This window comes from Lissotriton vulgaris, chromosome 7 (genome assembly GCF_964263255.1).
Source record: "Lissotriton vulgaris chromosome 7, aLisVul1.2, whole genome shotgun sequence".
NCBI lineage: Eukaryota > Metazoa > Chordata > Amphibia > Caudata > Salamandridae > Lissotriton > Lissotriton vulgaris.
Window position 1 is genome coordinate 1,279,488,812 of NC_141695.1, and position 20,348 is coordinate 1,279,509,159.

General features: G+C 47.7%; 1 protein-coding gene across 1 annotated transcript; it reads left to right on the forward strand.

The window, feature by feature from the left end:
* The first annotated feature begins 423 nt into the window (after nt 1-423).
* On the forward strand, nt 424-4,335 carry LOC147703404 (hemoglobin subunit gamma-like). Its single transcript, XM_086928921.1, has 3 exons — nt 424-589; nt 1,565-1,787; nt 4,102-4,335. The coding sequence occupies exons 1-3, from the start codon at nt 498-500 to the stop codon at nt 4,228-4,230; spliced, it is 444 nt and encodes a 147-aa protein (XP_086785047.1). The 5' UTR covers nt 424-497; the 3' UTR covers nt 4,231-4,335.
* Nucleotides 4,336-20,348: the final 16,013 nt, after the last annotated feature.

Sequence of the window (20,348 nt, forward strand, 5' to 3'; positions counted from 1 at the left end):
TGGAAGCGCTCACCACTGCTACCTACCCATGAGGTATTTATTCCCAGGAGGGAAGGACCACTGAAGCCAAGCGAGGCGGGCAACTGAAACTCAAAACTATACTAGTCCATTGCAAAAAAGTCAGTACAGACTGACGGAGTGAGCACCCAAGGGTGCACAAGAGTTGAGCATGATAGCTTTCAAGAAGGCACACAGCAGCAGACTCCCAACATGAAGAAATAGTATCTGAATAGATTCTATATGCTGGAGGTTTGTGATGTGAAGATAAAACATTAAAAAAAAAGGCCTGCGGTTGGCAAGTGACGTCAGGAAGGGATAGTGAGGGGACTGGATAGACTGATAAGTGGGTTTGGCATGACTCAGCAGAATGAGGGCCCAGGGCGGCCCTGGCACCGTTCCCTATAAATCTTAGAGGGTCTCCCAGCCACTCAGCAGACGCAGCTTCCGGAAGCCGAACTGACTCAGCCAGCCCCGCGCGCCCAGCACCGGAAGCAAAGATGGTTCACTGGACAGCCGAAGAGAAGGCCGCCATCGCTTGCGTTTGGAAGGAGGTGGACGTGGAGGCTGATGGCCAGGAAACCCTAGCCAGGTACTAGGAGCAACCACTTGCCTTCTCTTCTCCACAAAACCGTTTCTTGCTACAAACAACAGGTTACATTTGTACGCCTTCCCTCGGCACGCATGACCCAACTATGCTTTCTCTCCTCTCCTTTCACATTTCGAACCTTTTCTCTTGCTTCCACTTACACATTGTAAACGTTTTTGCAACGGGTTAATATCTCTGCTTTTCCTTCCTGGGCCCGCCGTCTTCTCCCAGGCCTTCAATTGGCCGTTGCCTCCCTGTTCACTCACCAGCGCAGATCCCACCAAATTCAATAATACGGGTTTAGCTTCTGCAAGTCTCGCGATAAGACCTTATGATGTTTCATTCCAGACCGTACAACCAGGGAACCATGCGGGGGATTAGTCTTTGTTCATTAAGGCCCTTGCTCTTGCCAGACCAGTGCTTAATTTGAGGCAACGGTTGCAGGTGGGGCCCACGGACACTCTTATTTGGAAACCAGACTTCTTCTTTTTTTATATTTACTTAGCTTTTTATTATTCTTCCATCGTTTTAGACTTTGACCCAGAAGAAGCTAGAGAGGCTTAAAAGGGGGAAAGGAAGAGAATGTCGGAAAATCTGTGATAAAGGGAGACAGCTGGGATGAAAAAGAACCTGTAAGAATGAGATAGAGGGTCAGGAAGTCTTTGGATGAAAAGAGGCATGAGGTGAAATAAGACTAGACATGATTGGTATTTGGAAACTTCAGTATTCTGCAGCGTCCACTCCAGGCCTCTGGGAAAAACTTTCTCCCTTCCCTCTCCCTGAACTGTAGCACATTAGAACCTAAGAAAGTAGCTGTTTATACTCACAGTGTATCTCTTTTCTTTTATTTCTATACTTTTCTCTCTGACGCCATATTATTTTTTATTAATTTTTCTTTTAGTCACTAGTAATCACTACATATTTAATCTTCTCAGAGACTAACTCCATCTGTTGGCCCTATTTTTTTCTCTCTGGCAGGGTGCTGATCGTCTTCCCCTGGACCCAGAGGTACTTCTCGACGTTCGGGGACCTTTCCAACGCAGTCGCCATCCTTGCCAATCCCAAGGTCAAGGCCCACGGCAAGAAGGTCCTGTCTGCCCTCGGAGAGGCCGTCAAACACATTGATGACATCAAGAAGACACTGGCCCACCTGAGTGAGGTGCACGCAGACGTACTCCATGTGGACCCCCAGAACTTCACGGTAAGGAGAGAAGGGCTCCGTAATATCACAGCTGTGAGGGAATAGACTGCTCGAGGACCCTGCCCTGCGGGAGGGAGAAATGTCCAACCTCGGCCTCCACTGTAGTCACTTTAAACTGATCTTCCAGGAAGGAACAGAGGGAAGGAGGGAGGACCCCCACAACTCCAACCAGATATTAACTTCAACAAGGGAAGGGAACAGCTTCATGAGGATACCCTAATACCACATGAAGTTAGAGGGCAACCTGACCCCACCCACACCCACTAAAGGAATAAGCCCGGGAAGGATTGAATCCCCCCTCAAAGTAGTCTAAGGGAGGACCAAAGCACCCATTTATGGAGTGGGACCTAAGGGAGGGAGGTCGCCACCCCTTGAGGACTGACTTCAAGGATGGAGAAAGCACCCCACTAGAGTTTCGACTCATAGATGGTGAAGATACATCCTTCACTGAAGCGAGGGGACTGTTCCTTACGCCTAAGCCTGTGGAAAGAGTGAGCACCCCTGTGTGAACTACATCCTTTAGAGATCACAGTTCTGCACCCTATTTTGGGCTGAACTTATAGAGTAAAAAAATAGCCCTATGGGGATCTTAGGAGAGAGAGTGGACCCCTGAAAACCACCCAAAGGGAAATCAAGATTCAGAGTACCCCCAGAATAAGATCCCCCCAAGTAATGGGCGTGTCCTGAGGACTGATACACGGTCTGAGAGAGAGAGCCCCCAAGGAGATTGTCCAGAGGTAAGGCAAAGTGACAAACCACACAAGGACACTGTGTAGCCACTGAAAAATGACATCATGGAGAGAATTGATGTCCCCCGAGGTTTGACTGACCAAGCAAGATAGCCCCCCCCCCCCCTCCCACTGAGAATGCATCTACTGAGAGAGTAAGCACCCGTCATGGGCATGTCTGAGGCAGGCGGCTCCATTTCATGAACAGCATTGAGAAAGACATACTTCCCGAACCACATCTGCTGTTTAATAAAGTATTTCCAGAAAACCCAGAAAGTGCTCCAATTACTTCTTGGAAGCTTAATAGAAATGTTTTCCGTGAATCCACCCTAAAGGTGTGGAGACACCCATCCGTGTGTTCAGCAGGACCTGGGTGGAACCGTGTGTATAGAAGAGCGATAATCAACAAAGATAGGAGTTTTCCTGTACCCAGGCATTTTGTGAAAAACCATCAAAGCAATCCAACCCTGATGCGGTACAGTTGTATAGCAGAGATACCCAGAAAAAGGAGAGGGAAATAGAGAAAAAGAACTGCGATAATTAGACACATATTTTATCCTTGAGTTCCATAGTAAAGAGCCTAACGGATTAAATATTGATGAAGATTTGTTTACATGCCTGTATTGATAACTGCTTTATAGTTTGCACATTCAAAAAGAACCATTTTTTTACTAAAAGTTATTGAAATTTTAGGAGGGGGACAAATGACACAAGCACTTTAACACTAAGCACTTTATAGTATAACTGGAATTGGCACAAGCATAAGCACTAGCACTTTAAATAAAATAAAATAAAAAGTACATGAGTTGGAATATACGGAAAAAAGAGAAATGATGTTAGCACCAGCACTTTAAAATAAGAAACAAGAAGACACAGTATATGAATTGTAATATATGGAAAAAGAGAAATAAAGTTATGCACTAGCACTTTAACAAGGAAGATAGACATTGTGAACTTAGAAACTCTAAGTAGAACAGGGGCAGCTAAGAAGCGTTAAGCATTGATGCACTTTATGTAAGAAAAAGGAATTTTCCATTTTTCATTTTATCTTCTATCTTTAATTCATTGAGTAAATCAGGAATTAGTGTATCCAATTAGAATTGAAGGAAGGTATTATGCATTGGCATATAAAAGTGATAACATGCAATGTAATATAACATGTTCTAAAATGGCGCCCGAATTCTCACGATGTACTGCCTTGATGTGCAATGGGGTTTGTCCTTTGTCATTGTGAATGTATCACAAAATGTATGCAATGATTTTTAAAATGGCGCGCTGCATCGTGAACAAGGCTGCGTGTAGCAGCTGAAACGCATAGGTGCCATGACCATGAAAAAAAAAACAACCAAGTGAGAAACTCCCGGAGTGCTAGTTTATTGCTGCTGGAAAGAAGGACCTTGTATTTTATATATTTTAGACTCTTGTGGTTTTTGGAGATTGGTGAATGATGTCTGTCTTTAAAGCCCATAAACCTATTTACTCTTAGTATAATCTCTATTGAGAAGTTCTTCTTTTCAAGAAAATGTTGACTGTGGTGCTTTCTCAGGCGTTGACATGTTCACGAACTCTTTTTATTTCCCAACCAGCTCCTGGCAAACTGTCTGGTGATAGTCTTGGCGCGCAAGCTGGGAGCCCGCTGCACTGTTCAGTACCATGCGGCCTGGGAGAAGTTCCTGGCAGTGACCTGTGCTGCATTGTCCAAGCACTACCACTAGAGGCGCTGTGTGCAGAGGGCAGTGAGGTCTGTGGGCAGCAGTCTGTGGATATTGGGTTTTCAATGTGTTCTAACATTAATAAAATATTTTACACCTTTAAAAGAAGCCGTTCCTTGTGTGGTTTACTCAACTGTGAACAGAGGAGAGAATTCACAGATACGGTACTCTAACTCGCAAATGTTCCAGCCCCCCTTAAAAATGTCATCTACTCTACATTTTAGTGCAACGCAGCTTGTGTTGGGCAAGGGAGGGAAAGCAGTGTAGACCCATATTTAATAAAAGTGGCTTGGTGCTGCAGTCACCCCTTGGACTGCTGTGTGTTTGATGTCTACCATAGGATCATCTGTGGTGTAACAAAGGCCCCTGCAGTACAGGGGGGAGAGCTCCAGGGGTCCCCTCAGCACAGTATGCTGGCCTGAGAGCTCCTGACTGAATCCGGAGGGGAGGCCTCATGCAGAGACGCTTTAAGGCCTGGGCAAAGTGGGCTCTGGCCCAGGGCCCGAGCCTTTCGGGGGGGCCCAGATAGAGCCTGCTCTGCTTTGCAGGGAGTCTTGTCTTGATGACTTTGACTAATTCTTAAACAGATTTTTTTACATACCAATTTCCTTCAATTTATTTTTAGTGTGAGTGATGTATAAGAGTCTATTACTGACATTTTGCAGATAATATTTTGTTTTTAAAAACCATGCAACATCTATGAAAAGCTTGTTTTAGATCAAAACATGACCTCACATTTGAGAAATGGGAGGGGGGTCACAAGATTATTTGCTAAAAATATTAGTGAGCTGTTGCTGCTTAATAAGCCCGAAAAAACACGTCACTATCCATGAATATTAGATGTAAACAGATTTATAACTTGGACCAGTGTGCCTGTGTAGTGGGCAAAGAGGGCACGAAAGAGCTGAAACTGGATCATAAATTCAAAGCGGTTCCAAACAGGGGCCCCCAAAATATATTTGGCCCGGGAACCCTGAAAACCTAAAGATGTCCCTGCCTCCATGTACTTTGCAGGTTTTTAACGCAAAACTGGGCCTGGCTATTTTTGAAGATAGGGGTTTTTGGTAAAAAACTATAGATGCTTGTGCAGATCTGCCCAAGTTTCGCCGGGTAACAAAGTACTGAGAAATAGACAACTTTTCGGTGCAAAATAAATTTTGCATGGGAAAGTAAATACCATTGCAAGCCTTTGCATCGCTTGGCATTACTTTGTATGAATGTCCAGCCAGTGCTACACCATTAAACAAGAATGAGCTTTAATTTACATATACACAAAAGGATCAGTTAAAAATATGATAAACATTGAAAACCAGAAGATGCTATCCAGTTCAGGGCCCCAGATAGCACACCAAACGTTTTTATAACCCTAGCTGAGGGATTTTTGATAACATTGGCCTTTTTACCTGATGCTATCAGAAGAGGTTGCACTTGGGCTGACACAGAAGATTTTGGGACAATTTGGTTTTACAACATTTTTATAAACAAGATCTCAGTCAATGGGACAGAGGTGCCACTCAGGAAGAATGCAATGCGGCCACCTTGCTGTGACTCGTCTGGTCCTCTGTTACAGTAGTGAATGGCTCTGGTTTCAAAATTCGAGAGCCAAGTGGGCTGAAATCTCCTGAGCTGTGTTTGTACTCAAAATTAGTGAACTTTCCGGGTTCCTAAAACCCACCATCCAATCAGCGAGGGTTTACCCAAGTCATGTCAATGGTAGAGTTTGAGTAAAAAAAGTCGAAGGCCCTTATTACGAGTAGCTCCGTGTTTGAGGCTATATTTTTCAGACCAGATAATATCCGACTCTACTGGGTTGGAATTTATTGGGCTCAATAAATAACTTCCAATTAAATGTGTGTCCCCGAGAAAGGGGGGGAAACACACCGATTTTGGTGCTTAACACACCAACATCTGCCTGTCTCCATAGTTTTTGGGCCTTGTTCCCTCAAAACATTTTGAAGGGTTTGCCCTGCTGATTTTTATAGGGAGAAAAATGCAGGAGTGCCGTGTTAGCCGCCAAATTTTTCATTGAGATATGCGTAGTAGCAGGTGTTACAGCAGATATCACAATTAACCGCGCCTCTCGTAAAGAGTGCCTTGGTGTCCAGTTCAATGGTGACCAAAGGCGGTGCTTAATTTGTAAAAAACATAAGTGCCACGTCCCTCGCCATGAGGCCACTGCAGCTTGCACCAGCCGTTGGTCCTGCAAGTGCTGCCAATGACAGTACCATGACAACTACTAACCCTCACACTCCTACGATTGTGACCACACAGACTATCCCAATCCCCTGAAGCCATAATAATGGTTTGGGTGTCAGGAATTAGTAATTTTTAATATTTATTGAATTAATAAACAACTGTTCTTGTGCTCATCTATAAATTAGACAAACAGCACCACCATGTGGCAGACTGTCATGAGCTAACATTCCAAGCACCGGAAACCACTGGCTCAAATTAAGCCCTTGCCAAAGGCCCAGCAACATGTATGCAAGTATGACACAGTTTACGTTTTTACAGAGCAGTGATGGTGCCAACTGACCTCAGTGTTTTCATGGGGGCAGACGTAGCAGTGGAAGAGCACAGGGGATACCAAATCTTGGCACTCATATCACAATATTAGCTTGTTGCAGGCTGGTATACCCGGTGGCAGAGGCATCCATTTAAATGGGAACATCCACTGAACTTGACAACTTGTCCAGTTCCTGGTAGGAAATGGGCTTTACGGTTAGCACCAACCACAGCTCTTTAAAGTTATAACCCCAGTACAGTAAAGGCAAGAGAGATGACTCAAGCAGTTGCACACTCCTGAAAGTGTGCTCCAGCCACTGAGGTCACTAGTGGTGATTCCAGAAATGTATCTACAGCTTCACCAACCCAGGCAAAGTTTGTTTAGGACATTGTCTTGCATTTAGGTCTGAATGGATGCTGGGATCTCGCGGATCTTGGGTGATCTCAGCTCCCTGAGACATGCTTCATGCAGGATCTTCAGGCAGATGGACCTTGTGCTGCTCTTGAAGTGGTGAGGACAGCTCCTGTCCGTGCAGTTCAGACCAACTACTTTCTGACACAGATCCCGGCACAAAGGTCTCCAGGAATGCAGACATGCCTCCAACCTGGGTGGGAGGAAGGAAACCTAGCCTAGGTTGTGCCTCTGACCAAATGTTGCTGCCTGATGAATTTCAGATAATTTACAAGTTAGCGGTGTGAGTGCCAGCATTAATACTTGCAACAAGGGAGGAAGCCTGAGCCAAACCAAAGTTCAGCATTCCTTAAAATCCAACGTTTTCTCCCAACCAGGGAGACATACATCTTCTTTCTTTGTGGCCAGTGTGAAGTCATCTTGTGATTTGTAGGCCTGGGGCAGACAAAGGTGAAGACCATGCTACCATTACCAGGCAGCAGGAAGCACCACAGGCTGAGGGTGAATGTTAACTCAGGCAGGGGGATCCTATATTTAATCTAGGAAAGGGATTCAGGGCCACCCCTACCAGACAAAAAAGGGCAGGCTTTCTGTAAAGAATCATGAGCCAAGGGTGTGTGGGCTGTCATGCCCACCATGGACAAAGAAGCCTTCAGGGACACCACCATACTCTATACCAAAGGACAGTGACTTTTGACGTTGTGATCCTTAACAGTGCTACTACACCGAATTTAGACATTGTCATGCAACATTTCCTTAGTGCCAAAAAGCTATGCATCTGTGTGTTTACAAATAAATTATTCTAGCCTAACGATATGCAGTGGCATAACACAAGTTCCTGCAGCACCTGACGTGCGGGTGGGCACAAACCTTCAAGGGCCCACCTATCCGTCAAGTGGCCCCCATTCATTTTAAGGCAAATATATATTTGTGAGATATAGAAGACTTAAAGGGCCCTCATCACATTCTCCCAGGGGGCCCCATCATTTTCCGTTATGCCGTTGGTTGTTTGTTCCCTGAACAGTGTAAGGTGACTTTATCTGCGCTCAGTAACCCATAGTGGTATGAAAGCCATGTTGTACCTGCTTGGTCGCATGTGGTGCTGTGCACCAACATGGTGAGAGCCCTACCATCAGCCATCTTGGAAGACAACTCTTCTCTTTTGAAGAGCCAGCCTTCTTCTACATTGTCCAGGTTCCTTTCACTTTATGAGAAAGAATCTTGCCATTATTACCTGAGAGATTGGTTATCTTAAGGCTGAAGCTATACCAAGACGGCATCCTTTACAATCAAAACTAGAAAATTCAAAATTCCACCTTTGTCGGAAAAATGTATCTCCCCAAACCTGCTGCAACCACTCACAACTAGGCCAATGTAAGCATTTCTCAATAATGGCATGCAATAACCTGTCAGGTGATCAGTTTCCAGGGGATTCATTGTCAGTGCTGGAGCTTTTTTACTTAAATTGTAAGAAAATGAAAGTGTAGTGGGCAATAGTTTTTATTAGAGGTGCGCTGCCAGCACCGCCTAACATTGGGAATGCCAAATCCCAAGTGCGCCTAACCTTGATTCAACCTCATGCCTTTTTCACCACCCTACACTCAGGGTTGGACTGAGAGCCAAAAGCAGCACGGCAAATTTTGTTAGATCAACCTTTATACTGCACGTAGTGAGCGGGCGTAGTAAGCGAGATCAGCAATGAGCCTGACCACCACAAGGGGAGCATAGGGGTTCCGCCCCTCAAAGACATTTTCGGGGGGAAAAAATGCAAATATTGTATGTTTTACAACACATTTTTCTTGATAGATCCTTGTCCAGTTGTTGAATGGATGGATAGAGGTTGGAGACATGGTCAATGAATGAACGAATAATTGGATGGATGAGGAATGGAGGGATGAATTAACAGGGGACTGCTCCTCCATAATGGCGAAGGAGCGTCACCCCACTGGTCAGTCAGCGAAAAATAAAATTATAGTAAAACAATATATTAATTTTATTTTCCACTGACTGATTCCGCCATGGAATCTAGGGTGGGGCAAGGCGGGCCGGGCCATGGTAGGGAGGAAGAGGGTTGTGCACTATAAGAGCACATGTCGTTTTGGACAACCGTCTTATGACAGCCAACCCGACATGCACACTTACATTTCTCCAACCCATCTGTGTTGTACAACCGAGTGGAGAAATGGCACAGGTGCCTGAGGTAGCATCCTTCCAGCCTGCTCAGGCCAATCCCGGTACTGCTCTCATGCTTGCTATAGCATGAGAGCATTTTCTAGTTTGGGTGGGGAGCCCTTTCTTTGTGCCCCAGTGACAGTCTAGAGGAGAGGAGCACTGAGGCGGCCGGCAGCCTCAGCTTCAGCGGCAGGACAGGTACGTTTTTTCTCATTATTATTCCCCTAGCACACCCTCCTCCACCGGCTCACCACTTTGGATTTGTGGCAGCCGCCACTGTGAATTAATTCAAGAATGGATGGCACTGAATAAAGACTTTTAGCTATGTGAAACAAATGGTCTCAATGCCCTGACCAAAGGTGGGTTCGTTGGTTTTCATTATGGCTTCTGCATTAAAACATAACCCTCCCTGTAGGAGAGTTGGGTCTGCTATCCTATGGTCACCCCAAATTTTTGCTTTTTGCTTCACTGGTTTATGACTTAATGTGGCTGTGGGCCTGCTAATCAGACCCACAGCCTGCTGTTCTCTCTCTAGATTAATGCCAATGCACTCTAGGTGCATTACGAATTGGATCTGGTTCACCTTATAGGCCCCTGTAACAGTGTACCCCAGGCACCCAGGGCACAGGTGTATCCAAGGCCTACCAGGGGCTGCAGCATGTATTATGCCACCCCTGGCCTGGCCTCCATATTTGACACAACTGGCTGATTAATCAGCTGGGGTAAATTGGTGTAATCACCTCTTACTTAGGTATAGTATATTTATATCTAACATATCTGGACACATGTTAACCTATAAGCCACTCCTATGGAAGGCCTCGACAATCCTGGAGGCAGAGTGCTTGGTTTCATGTGAGATGGTGCTCTAGCACAAGCTGAGCCTGTATGCAGCTGTCGGGAACAACTCCCGTAGATGTTCTGGGATATTGCCATACCATATACTCTAAAGTGCATTATAATCCTCGCGGTTACTTGCTAACTTTGGTTTGGCTTTATCGAAACATGTCGAGTAAGGTGTCATACGAATTGGAATACTACCCCCTGACCAATTCTGGTGACGGGGGTAGCATTCCACCCTTCTAGAGGGACACGACATGTACATAACCTGAACCCCGGTTAAAGTTAACTTGAGCCTCAGCATCACAAAATGGATGCTGCCACCAAAGACACCAGCCTGACCTCCTGCTGCTGGGAGTCATTCCAGCGAGGGAGGCTTGGACAAAGAGTTTCCTGCCTTGGGAGGTGCGAGCACCACTCCAGACAGGATTTTGTGTATTAGGTAAGACAGGGCTGAATAGAATGAGACATGCCTGGGGCACAAAAGGCGTCCCTGTGCATAAGCCAGTCCAAACCGGTGCTGGGGCTTTCCAGCCCCAGTCCTGGCAAGGAGCTGGACAAAGGAAAGTGGGTGTAACCACCCCCCTTCCTGGTCCCACCCAGAGGAGGGAACTAACAGGTGATCTGGCCCCTAGATTTGGAATAAGAGTAGGAGCTGTGTCCCAAGACTTCAGATCATCCTGAACTCGACTTGAAACTAAGAAGAAAACTGGACTTCGACATTCTGCTTCACAGAAGACTGAAGAGCATCTCCCTTGTGGCCAAGGAGTGACCACCCTGTGAATACAGGCACCATCCAGCAACTCAACGTCAGCTTTGCTGCCGCCTCCCGCCAGAGCCCGAGCCCAGAGCCCAACAAGACCCAGATTCCCAGACATCTCAGAACCCGATCTACAGTCCCTGAAAAGAAGAGACCCGTGGAAGCACCAAGAAACGTGGGACCGGCCATCTTGGAAGATTCACGAGAAGCTGACTGCGCAGCACCCGAGGCACCCGAGGCACCCGAGACGCTGTGCTTTGGAGTTTGAGAAGCCCCACCAGCGCGCAGCATCTGCACGAAAGATCAGCCCCCCAGCATCTCCACTATCTGCGTGGGGCCCTTTTGCATTTTGCCACTCGACGCGTCATCCCGGTTACTGGCCCGTTGGCTAGTGGCCATCTTGGCGATGAAATCCAAAATCAACACCGCTGGTCTGGTTGCTCCAGACTGGCCCTCGCTCCTGTAAAAATGAAGGTCCGAGTGAGAAGCTTGCATCATTTCCTGAGTGGCTTGCATTAGCCACGTCCTGTTTGCTCCAATCAAGAAGCCGACACCGTCATCAGCTAGAGCCTTCATGGGACAGCTCGTGATCTACTCCGGGACGTCCTCGACCTCTTTTTGTCCACGTGGCTGCAGAGACAATCTTCACTTCTTCGCCTGTTTGCACCCGACATCGCCTGGTTCCCTCCTGGTTCCACGGTAGTCACTGGCTAGTGGCTTTGAACATTGTCCCCTCTGCTTTCAGGTCTTCACCTCTTCAGATCCACCCTTGGATCCACCAAAACTCTCCTCGACGACCCGCCTGCAGCATCTTCATGTACAGGCTCCATAGACCAGAGCGACGAAACCCGACACACTTTGAGACATATGCACCCGCTTCCTGTGGGTGAGGTAACCCTGGCACTCCGGTGCTCCTGTGTAGCAATACACCTCTAGTGTCTATGTTCCAAGTTGCTAGGTTCTAGGTCATCCGGAACCATGTAGTGGCTGAACTGCACAGTGAGAAAACAGGAAACCTGCCTAAATTCCACTTCCACTTAATGACATTGTGTTATCCTTGGCAATTTTTTTTCACACTGCCTCTTTTTCCTTCATCATCAAGGAGAGCACTTTGAAATCACTTTAGAGTTATGCTGCACAAAAGCAAAAACTATTATGTTACTTCAGCCATAGAACTCCCCAGGCCATGTATGGGGGAAAAATACAACTGACTTTCCTCTTAATTTGCAAATAGAATTGTTGTCAGGGCATGTATGTGTCTGTTTAAATTTACGATTAAAATCTGTAACTTCTAACAATTGTTACTCAATGCAGTGGTATAATTTTATATACTGAAATGTCGTCATCATATATGTTCTGGGCGTTCTAAGTCAAGCAGACCACCCATCCCCTACCGCCTAAAGCTCTTAAGGTTAGTTCCCCTTGTCACTGTTTTCTGATCCTTCTCTTCTTCTTTCACACTTTTCTGCCTTGCTCTCTCTTACCTTGAGTCACAATCTGACGAGGAAAAATATGACCCAGTCCCCAAAATAGAATGGTGCTGCCCTCTGGGGCAGCCTTAGGCATGTGTAAACTGTGCACCTGCACAGGGCTGCCAAACCCCAGGGGCCACCATGCAAATATATATCCTTAATATAATAATCCACTGAGGATGGATACATATTTGTGTGGCGGCCCCTGGCAGGGATTTATTTGGCTGTGTTCCATAATCCGCTGCCCCCCGTGAGGCAGTGCTCCCCCTGTTTTGCGCATGCGCATATTACGGCTGATGACGTGGTACCACGCCCACCATCATTCCGTGACATCACCATTGCGCATACTCTATTTGAACATGGCTCGCGTCTCGGGCAGAAAGCGCCCGCGGGGTCCTTGTGCCGACCTCTATACACAGCCCGTCCCCGTACACCCCACCTGCAGGCCGGTATTGCCCCGCATTAAAGCTGGTACATATTTATTAAAAATGTACATGTTTAACACAATACATTTCTGACAGCTCTCAGCGTATCCCCAGTAAGTGTCCTCAATTTTTTAGCCTTTCCTTGCTATGTCCATCTGATCGGCCTCACTCGGACTTCTTCTCACACCCCTCTCCCTTTCCTTCTGTAATCAAATCTCCATCAGATAGATGGTGATTTAATTGGCATTAAATAAAATGAATTTTGAAGTGTTCCAGCCTCGTACACCGCCTCGGGCTGCTGGCGGCTCGAGGCTCTGAACGATGTTGGCACAAGGACCCTGCGGCCGCTCTCTGCCCTTCTCCGCCCGTGACGTAGGGGGGGCAGCCACTCACGGGGATACAATGATTCTCAGAACAGCGGCATCCGGCTCTGTTCCACTTCCAAACACCCTGACCCCCACCTCCGCCACCCCCCTCTTCACTGGCCTCCGCGCCTGTGTTCCTCAGGGGGGCCTCTACCTACGCTCCCCACCCAGGGCCGCCATGAGCCTAGAGCTGCCCCTGCTGCCCTGCATCTACAACCGTCACCCCACTGAGTCAGTCAGCGGAAAATGAAACGATATAACAATATTATCTTTTTTTTTCCCGCTGACTGGCTGAGCCAGGGAGTCTTGGGTGGGGGCAGGGATTTGCCGGACATGGCAGGGAGGAGGGGGTAGTGTGCACTATAACGTGCACATGTCGGTTTGGACAGCCGTCGTAGGCCGGCCAAACAGACATACCCAGCTAGGTTTCTCTAACCCCGCTGGGTTACACAGCCGGGTTGGAGAAATGCCACAGCCACTGTCTGACCGGGAAACAAGGCCTCTCAGACCAATCCTGGCACTGCTCTCTTGCTATGAGAGCAGCATCTGGATTGGTAGGAAGCCTGTGCTGGTGTTCCAGGGACTCGTGGGACCCCATCAGGAGTGAAGAGGAGCACCAACGCGTCGGCGGCAGGACAGGTACGTTTTTTTTATTTTTATTATATCTCCTTCACTGAATACCCCCCCTCCCTCTCCCTGCTGGAGTTTTGTGACGGTCGCCACTGCTTTAGCGCTTCTGTTCTGTCAGGGAGAGCTGTCAAAATGGAAGTCGAATGAATCACATTTTGAGGGTGACGCAATTGCAACGTTGTTTCAGAGCCTTACGTGGCTAGGCAAAACCTAGGGCAGCGATGGAATGGGGGGGGGGGACACAGTGACAGGAATCTGTCTTTGTGCCATGGATAATAGTGTTCGATGAGCCAGAGAGCTCTGAGGTGGTGGGATGCGCAGGAGGGACCGATCCTATCGGAAACGGATAACGTGAGTCTCATAAGCTTGTGGTGGAGTTGAGAGGCCTCTATGTTTGTGATGACACACTGCCCCCTAGCGGTATTAGAGGTGTATAAAAAAAAGTGGTTTTTCAGCCCTCTCTCGAAGGGACAGGAACAGAATTGTTAAACTGAAAACCCTGTCTGATTTCGTTTCCATCTTCCGGCCAGATGGCACCTCACACCTATTGCTGGACACGTTATTGTTTATTCGGTTTTCTATGCGGTATACGGAAGAAGGCCCAAAGTCACAAAGAATTCTATGGCAGGACAGGAGGCTCCGATTATGCTTAGTCTCATTTCTTTACTGACACATAGCAGCCAATCACATTACAGTAAAGAAAAAACAGAAACAGGGCAACCATAGAGTACACCCCTAGTATATAAACAGTCTCAGAGGTAACCACTTCCTCTTTCTTTGCTGCTCCGCAGCCAGTTAAGTGCTTTATCCTACTTACTTGATATTTCATTGCTTGGCTATTGTTTTGTGCCTTGTGGATTATTGCCGCTTTGTGCTTTGCCATTGCGCTATGTGTAACGCGCGTCTGGGGCTTGGGCTCCGTTATTGTTAGTCGCGTCTTTTCGCCGCTTTCAGCGTGCAGTTCTGTGTTACCGGAGCGTGTGTTTCACCTCCGTTGAGTCGCCGAGCGCTTCCCAGCTGCTCGCGCGCTGTTGTGGAGCGGGAGCAGGGGTTCCGTTCGTTTTGAGAGCGCGAGCGCTCTTCGACGGTCCTCACTGGCTGGCGACAGTCGCGCATGCGCGCTGTCCCGTTTCCGGCTGTTTTTCTCTTCAGCTGGTTTGATGACTGCGTTTGTTGACGTTTGCCCACAGCCTGTCAGTGCAGTTTAACCCCGTCCGACGCTGAGGTCTTTTAGGACTTTGGTAGTGTGTTTTTTGGCATAGGCTCTGCCTAGAGTGTTGTTTGGTGCAGGCTTTTGCTCCCTCCACGTTTAAATTGCTATCAAGGCAGGTTTTTTCCTGCGTTAAGCCTGCTTTGGGGTTATACACTCCCCCTTGACTGGTGTTTCCAACACTTCATATTCTAGTCGTCTTGTGGGCTGTTACCTCTACCTTGGTAGAATGGCTGAATATTTTGATGACGTGGAAGACGACTACTACTATGCAGATGAGGAGGAAGGCTCCTTGGAACAGGACTTAGTTGAACAATTGGATAAGGGTGTTCAAAAGTCCGTCAACAAAGCACTAGTACGTGCTATTAACCCTTTGAAACGTCATCTGAGTCTCTATGCTCAACAGCAGGGCTGGTTGCCTGCTTCCAAGAAGACGGCGAAGTCGCCGGTCAACCCTCACAAGACTGATTTTCAGCGTCTGGCAAAAAGTTTAGCGTCTGCGCCATCCACGACTGCTGGTCTTCAGGAGGCTGATTCGGACAATGTGTTATCCTCCGCTTCTTCAGACCATGTTTCTCCTCCACCTAAAAAGCGGGTCTGTAAGGAGCATTTTGTGGACGCCCCTGAGCGTCCTCCGGTTCTTAATTTCGAGCCGGCAGACATTGTTCACCTCAACTCTTCCTCATGGGGGCCTTCTCCGACTGTAGCTGCCTACATTGAGGCACATATCCGTCAGCCTTTTGAGGCTTCGGTTCGTGCCAGGCTGCGCTCGGAATGCCCGAGGCCTGATTTGTCTGCTCATTTAGCCGAGACCCCTGAAGTTGACCCCATGATGGTCACATATTTGAAAAAATATGCCAAGGACCCAAAGAAGGGCCTGGATAGATCCTGGCGGGCCTGTCAGGATAAGATGTTGGACGTCCTTGGGCCTCTCACAAAAATTTTGGACCTAGGTTTCAGGGCTCAGGAAGCTTCTGCCCTCGTAAACCCTAAGGAAATGATAGAGTGGGCACAGCGGGCAATTTGCCAGTTAGGTAATGCGAATTGTGCGATATCTGCGGAACGTCGCAGGTCCATCTTACTAAAGCTTGACCCTAGACTCTCTGAATTGGCCACTTCTGAGTCGGGCCCTGAGGCGGACGGCCTCCTCTTTGGCCAACCATTCCTTAAGGAACTCACGCGCTTTGTATCAACATTCAGTGGTATCGACAAGGCGCAGGCCTCCTTGCGGAGAGCCATGCGTCCGGTTTTTGGAAAGGCCGGACGAGGTAGGGGACGCTCGTTCGGCCGTGGTTCGGCCAGTCAGTCCCAGAGGGGCAATTCTTCTCAGCACAGAGGCTCCTACGACGCAGGTTATTCCTCAAGAGCCAACTTCTATCCTTCCAGAAAGGGAAAGGGCCAGTACGGCAAAGGACGTTCCGGTGGACATCAGGGACAGTACCAGGATTCCCACTCTACAGGTGAGGCTGATTCCTGCATGCGAGGTGATGTTGGGGGGTCGCATTCAGTTTTTCCTGCAGAATTGGCGCATGCTCTCCAGCGATGCTTGGGTGCTACAAACTGTTCAGGGGTTCCGAATAGAATTTTATCACCCGATGCATCAGTCTTGTCCCCCTCCTTGTCTGAGTTTTTCTCTTCAGGATCAGGTTTGTCTTTCCGAGGAGATAGATTCTCTTCTCAAAAAAGGGGCGGTGATTCCGACCACCCGTCATCCCCAGGGGTTTGCCAGCTCTGTCTTTCTGGTCGAGAAAAAAGGAGGAGGTGCTCGCCTTGTTCTCAACCTGAAAGAATTCAACGGGGGAGTCGTCTATCGACATTTCAAGATGGAGGGAATCCATCTCTTGAGGGATCTCCTTCGAGAAAAGGATTGGATGGTCAGACTGGACCTCAAGGATGCATATCTCTCAGTACCGATTTACAAACCGCATCGCCGTTTTCTTCAGTTTCGCTGGCAGGGAGTCTGGTACGAGTATCAGGTTCTCCCGTTCGGTCTGTCGTCAGCACCTTGGTGCTTCACGAAGCTGTTACGACCAGTTGTGGAGCATCTTCGGTCTCTGGGTGTCAGGTTGATTATTTATCTGGACGATATTCTCCTTATGGCGGATTGTCCACTCAAACTTGTTCAACATCTGGAATTGTCCATCACTCTTTTGCAGTCTCTGGGGTTCCTGATCAATGTTCAGAAATCAGTGTTGATCCCGTCCCAGCGTATAGTTTTCCTGGGTTTTCAGATCGACTCGATGTCTTGTCAGCTTCTCTTGCCCAACCAAAAGATGCGTTCTATCAAGAGAGAGTTGACATCTGTTATTTCCAGACCGACTGTGTCATTGAGGTCGTTGGCACGTGTAGTCGGTCTACTGGCTTCTTCCATCCAGGCGATTTTTCCGGGTCCCCTACATTACAGGGCAATGCAGCGCCTGAAACTTCTTCATCTCCGGAAAGGCCTCGGATACTCCGATCAGGTTCCTCTTACGGAGGAGGTCCGGTGGGAGATGCAGTGGTGGTTGGACCACATGGAGGCCTGGAACGGCCGAGCCCTCTTCGGTGTGTCTCCGGACCTAGTGATAGAGTCCGATGCCAGTCGGTGGGGCTGGGGAGCCCGTTGCGGCTCGGTCTCGACAGGGGGTCGTTGGTCCCCTCAGGAATTGACGCTTCATATCAACTGTCTGGAACTCCTAGCGGGTTCCTTTGCGATCAAATGTTTTTCCCCTCTGAAAACCAGTTGTTGTGTCCTTCTCCGGATGGACAATGTTTCAGCGGTCCGTTATGTCAACAAACTAGGCGGGACCAGGTCCAGAATCCTGGCGGAGATTGCCAAGGATTTTTGGCACTTCCGTCTGCAGAACAAGATCACTGTTATTGCGGAGTACCTTCCGGGATGCCACAATCAGATAGCGGACTGGCACTCCAGACATCTCCGGGATTACAGCGATTGGAGGCTGCATCCTCGGGTCTTCCGTGCTCTCCATCGGCGTTGGGGTCCTTGCCAACTAGACCTCTTTGCTTCACGCCTCAATGCGCAACTTCCGCATTTTTACAGTTGGAGGCCGGACCCTCAGGCTCTGGCCACGGATGCCTTTCTCCAGCAGTGGCCATCGACCCTCTGTTATGCCTTCCCTCCATTTCTGATGATTCCCAGGGTATTGGCCTACTCCAAACGATTTCAGACGGATCTGATTCTGATTGCCCCTCTCTGGAGGGCTCAAGCGTGGTTTCCGGTCCTTCTAGAAATGTGTTCGGCTCCACCGTTTCTCCTTCCCCCTTTGTGGAATCTCCTGTTGGACCCTCTCGGAGATCCTCATCCCCTGATCCTCTCAGGCTCCCTTCCACTTCTCGCGTGGAGGATCTCGGGGATCGCTGGTCGCTCCCAGGCCTTTCAAGCGACGCTTCCAAGCTCCTTAGTGAAGCATGGGCTCCCAATACTCACAAACGGTATAAGGGGTCTTGGAAGCGCTGGTGTGATTGGTGTTCACAACACCAAGTTGATCCCGTTTCAGCAGATGTCAGCATGATTGTTAATTTCCTGGCCTCCTTAGCCACCTCTGGTCTGGCTTATTCAACTATCAACGGTTTTCGATCGGCTATTTCGGCGGGTCATGCCCACATAGATGGGAAACCCGCAGGTGAACATCCTTTTGTTTCCAGGTTGCTTAAAGGGGTTCGTTTTGCGAAACCTCCCACGCCTAAGTATGTTACTCTGTGGGATGTGTCGGTTGTGCTCAGGTTTTTGGAGGCCTGGCCTCCCAATGAGTCTTTATCTCGCAAACAATTATCTGCTAAACTAACTATGTTGTTATGTTTGGTCTCTTGCAAGCGCGTGTCGGACGTACACGCTTTGGATCTAGCGGGTCGCAGCTTTACTCCTGAAGGAGTTTCCTTTCGTCTTTCCAGACGTACCAAATCTAATACTCCTTCTATTTCTTATCCTTCTTTCCCTTCTCACCCTAACCTCTGTGTGGTTCAATGCCTGAAGGCTTATGAGGTGAGTACTGCTTCTTTGCGATCTGACATGCAAGGTCCACTTTTTATTGCATTGCAAAAGCCTTTCCGCCCTGTCTCTCCAGCTACCTTGGCGCGCTGGGTGCGGGGTCTTATGTCTGATGCTGGAATTGATGTTTCTGTTTTTGGTGCACACTCTGCACGGGGTGCGATGGCGTCCAAAGCCTATTCCATAGGTGTTACTCTGTTTGATATAATGAAGGCTGCAGATTGGTCATCTGCTTCTGTGTTTAAGACCTTTTATTTTAAACCCATCAATAGTGTTGCTTCTGTAGTGGTGGATCAGCTTTAAACAAGCATAATCGGAGCCTCCTGTCCTGCCATAGAATTAAAAATTTGCAAACATTCGTGACAAGAATTTTCAATTCTATTAAGGACAAGGAGGCGAGGATTATGCCACCCGTTGTCTATGCATGTATCGATTATATTGTTACTATGCAATACTTCAAAAAATCTTTCATTATGATATGTGAGGAATGCTATGATTTTTTCTCTACCCACCCTTACTTGCTCATGATTACACAGGATGTGTATTACGGCTTTATGTCTTTTTTCAGGCTCTGATCCCAAGTGAGGTTCCTCCGGCTCCGTCCTTGTGGAAGTTCTGCTGCGAGTTTCTTCTCCTCGTTGGCCTGCTCCTGTTTCTATGGATTTTGGAAGTTCCTCCGCCTCCTGCTTCGGATTTTGGCCCTTTTGGATGATGTTCTCCTGGGTTTGCTCTGATGTTACTTGGTTCTTCATATTGGATTTTGGACAAAGAAAGAGGAAGTGGTTACCTCTGAGACTGTTTATATACTAGGGGTGTACTCTATGGTTGCCCTGTTTCTGTTTTTTCTTTACTGTAATGTGATTGGCTGCTATGTGTCAGTAAAGAAATGAGACTAAGCATAATCCTCGCCTCCTTGTCCTTAATAGAATTGAAAATTCTTGTCACGAATGTTTGCAAATTTTTAATTAGGTTGGCGGTCTGAAATGTCTGAATTATAAACTTACTTGTACCACGTGCAAAGATTCCAAGACGTTAGGAGATTCACAGCAGTAAGCATTGAAATCTTTGAAAAACCGCTGAAATTTCCACTGGTGCAAAAGGTTGTATGACAGAGGCATGGCTGTCAAGGTTTCAGATTGCTTGCTATGTGTGACCTTTTCATAATTTCAGTGTAATAATGAGTGGAATTTCAGCAACTAGGAGTGACACTTTCTCGCGAGCAAAATAAAGCAATGAAGACGAGGGAAACATGTAAATATCACAAATTGCACCCATTTGAGCAACGAGAAACTGTAAGAAGTTAACTACTGCAAAGCACCAGAAATGGAAGGGTCCACTAACCTAG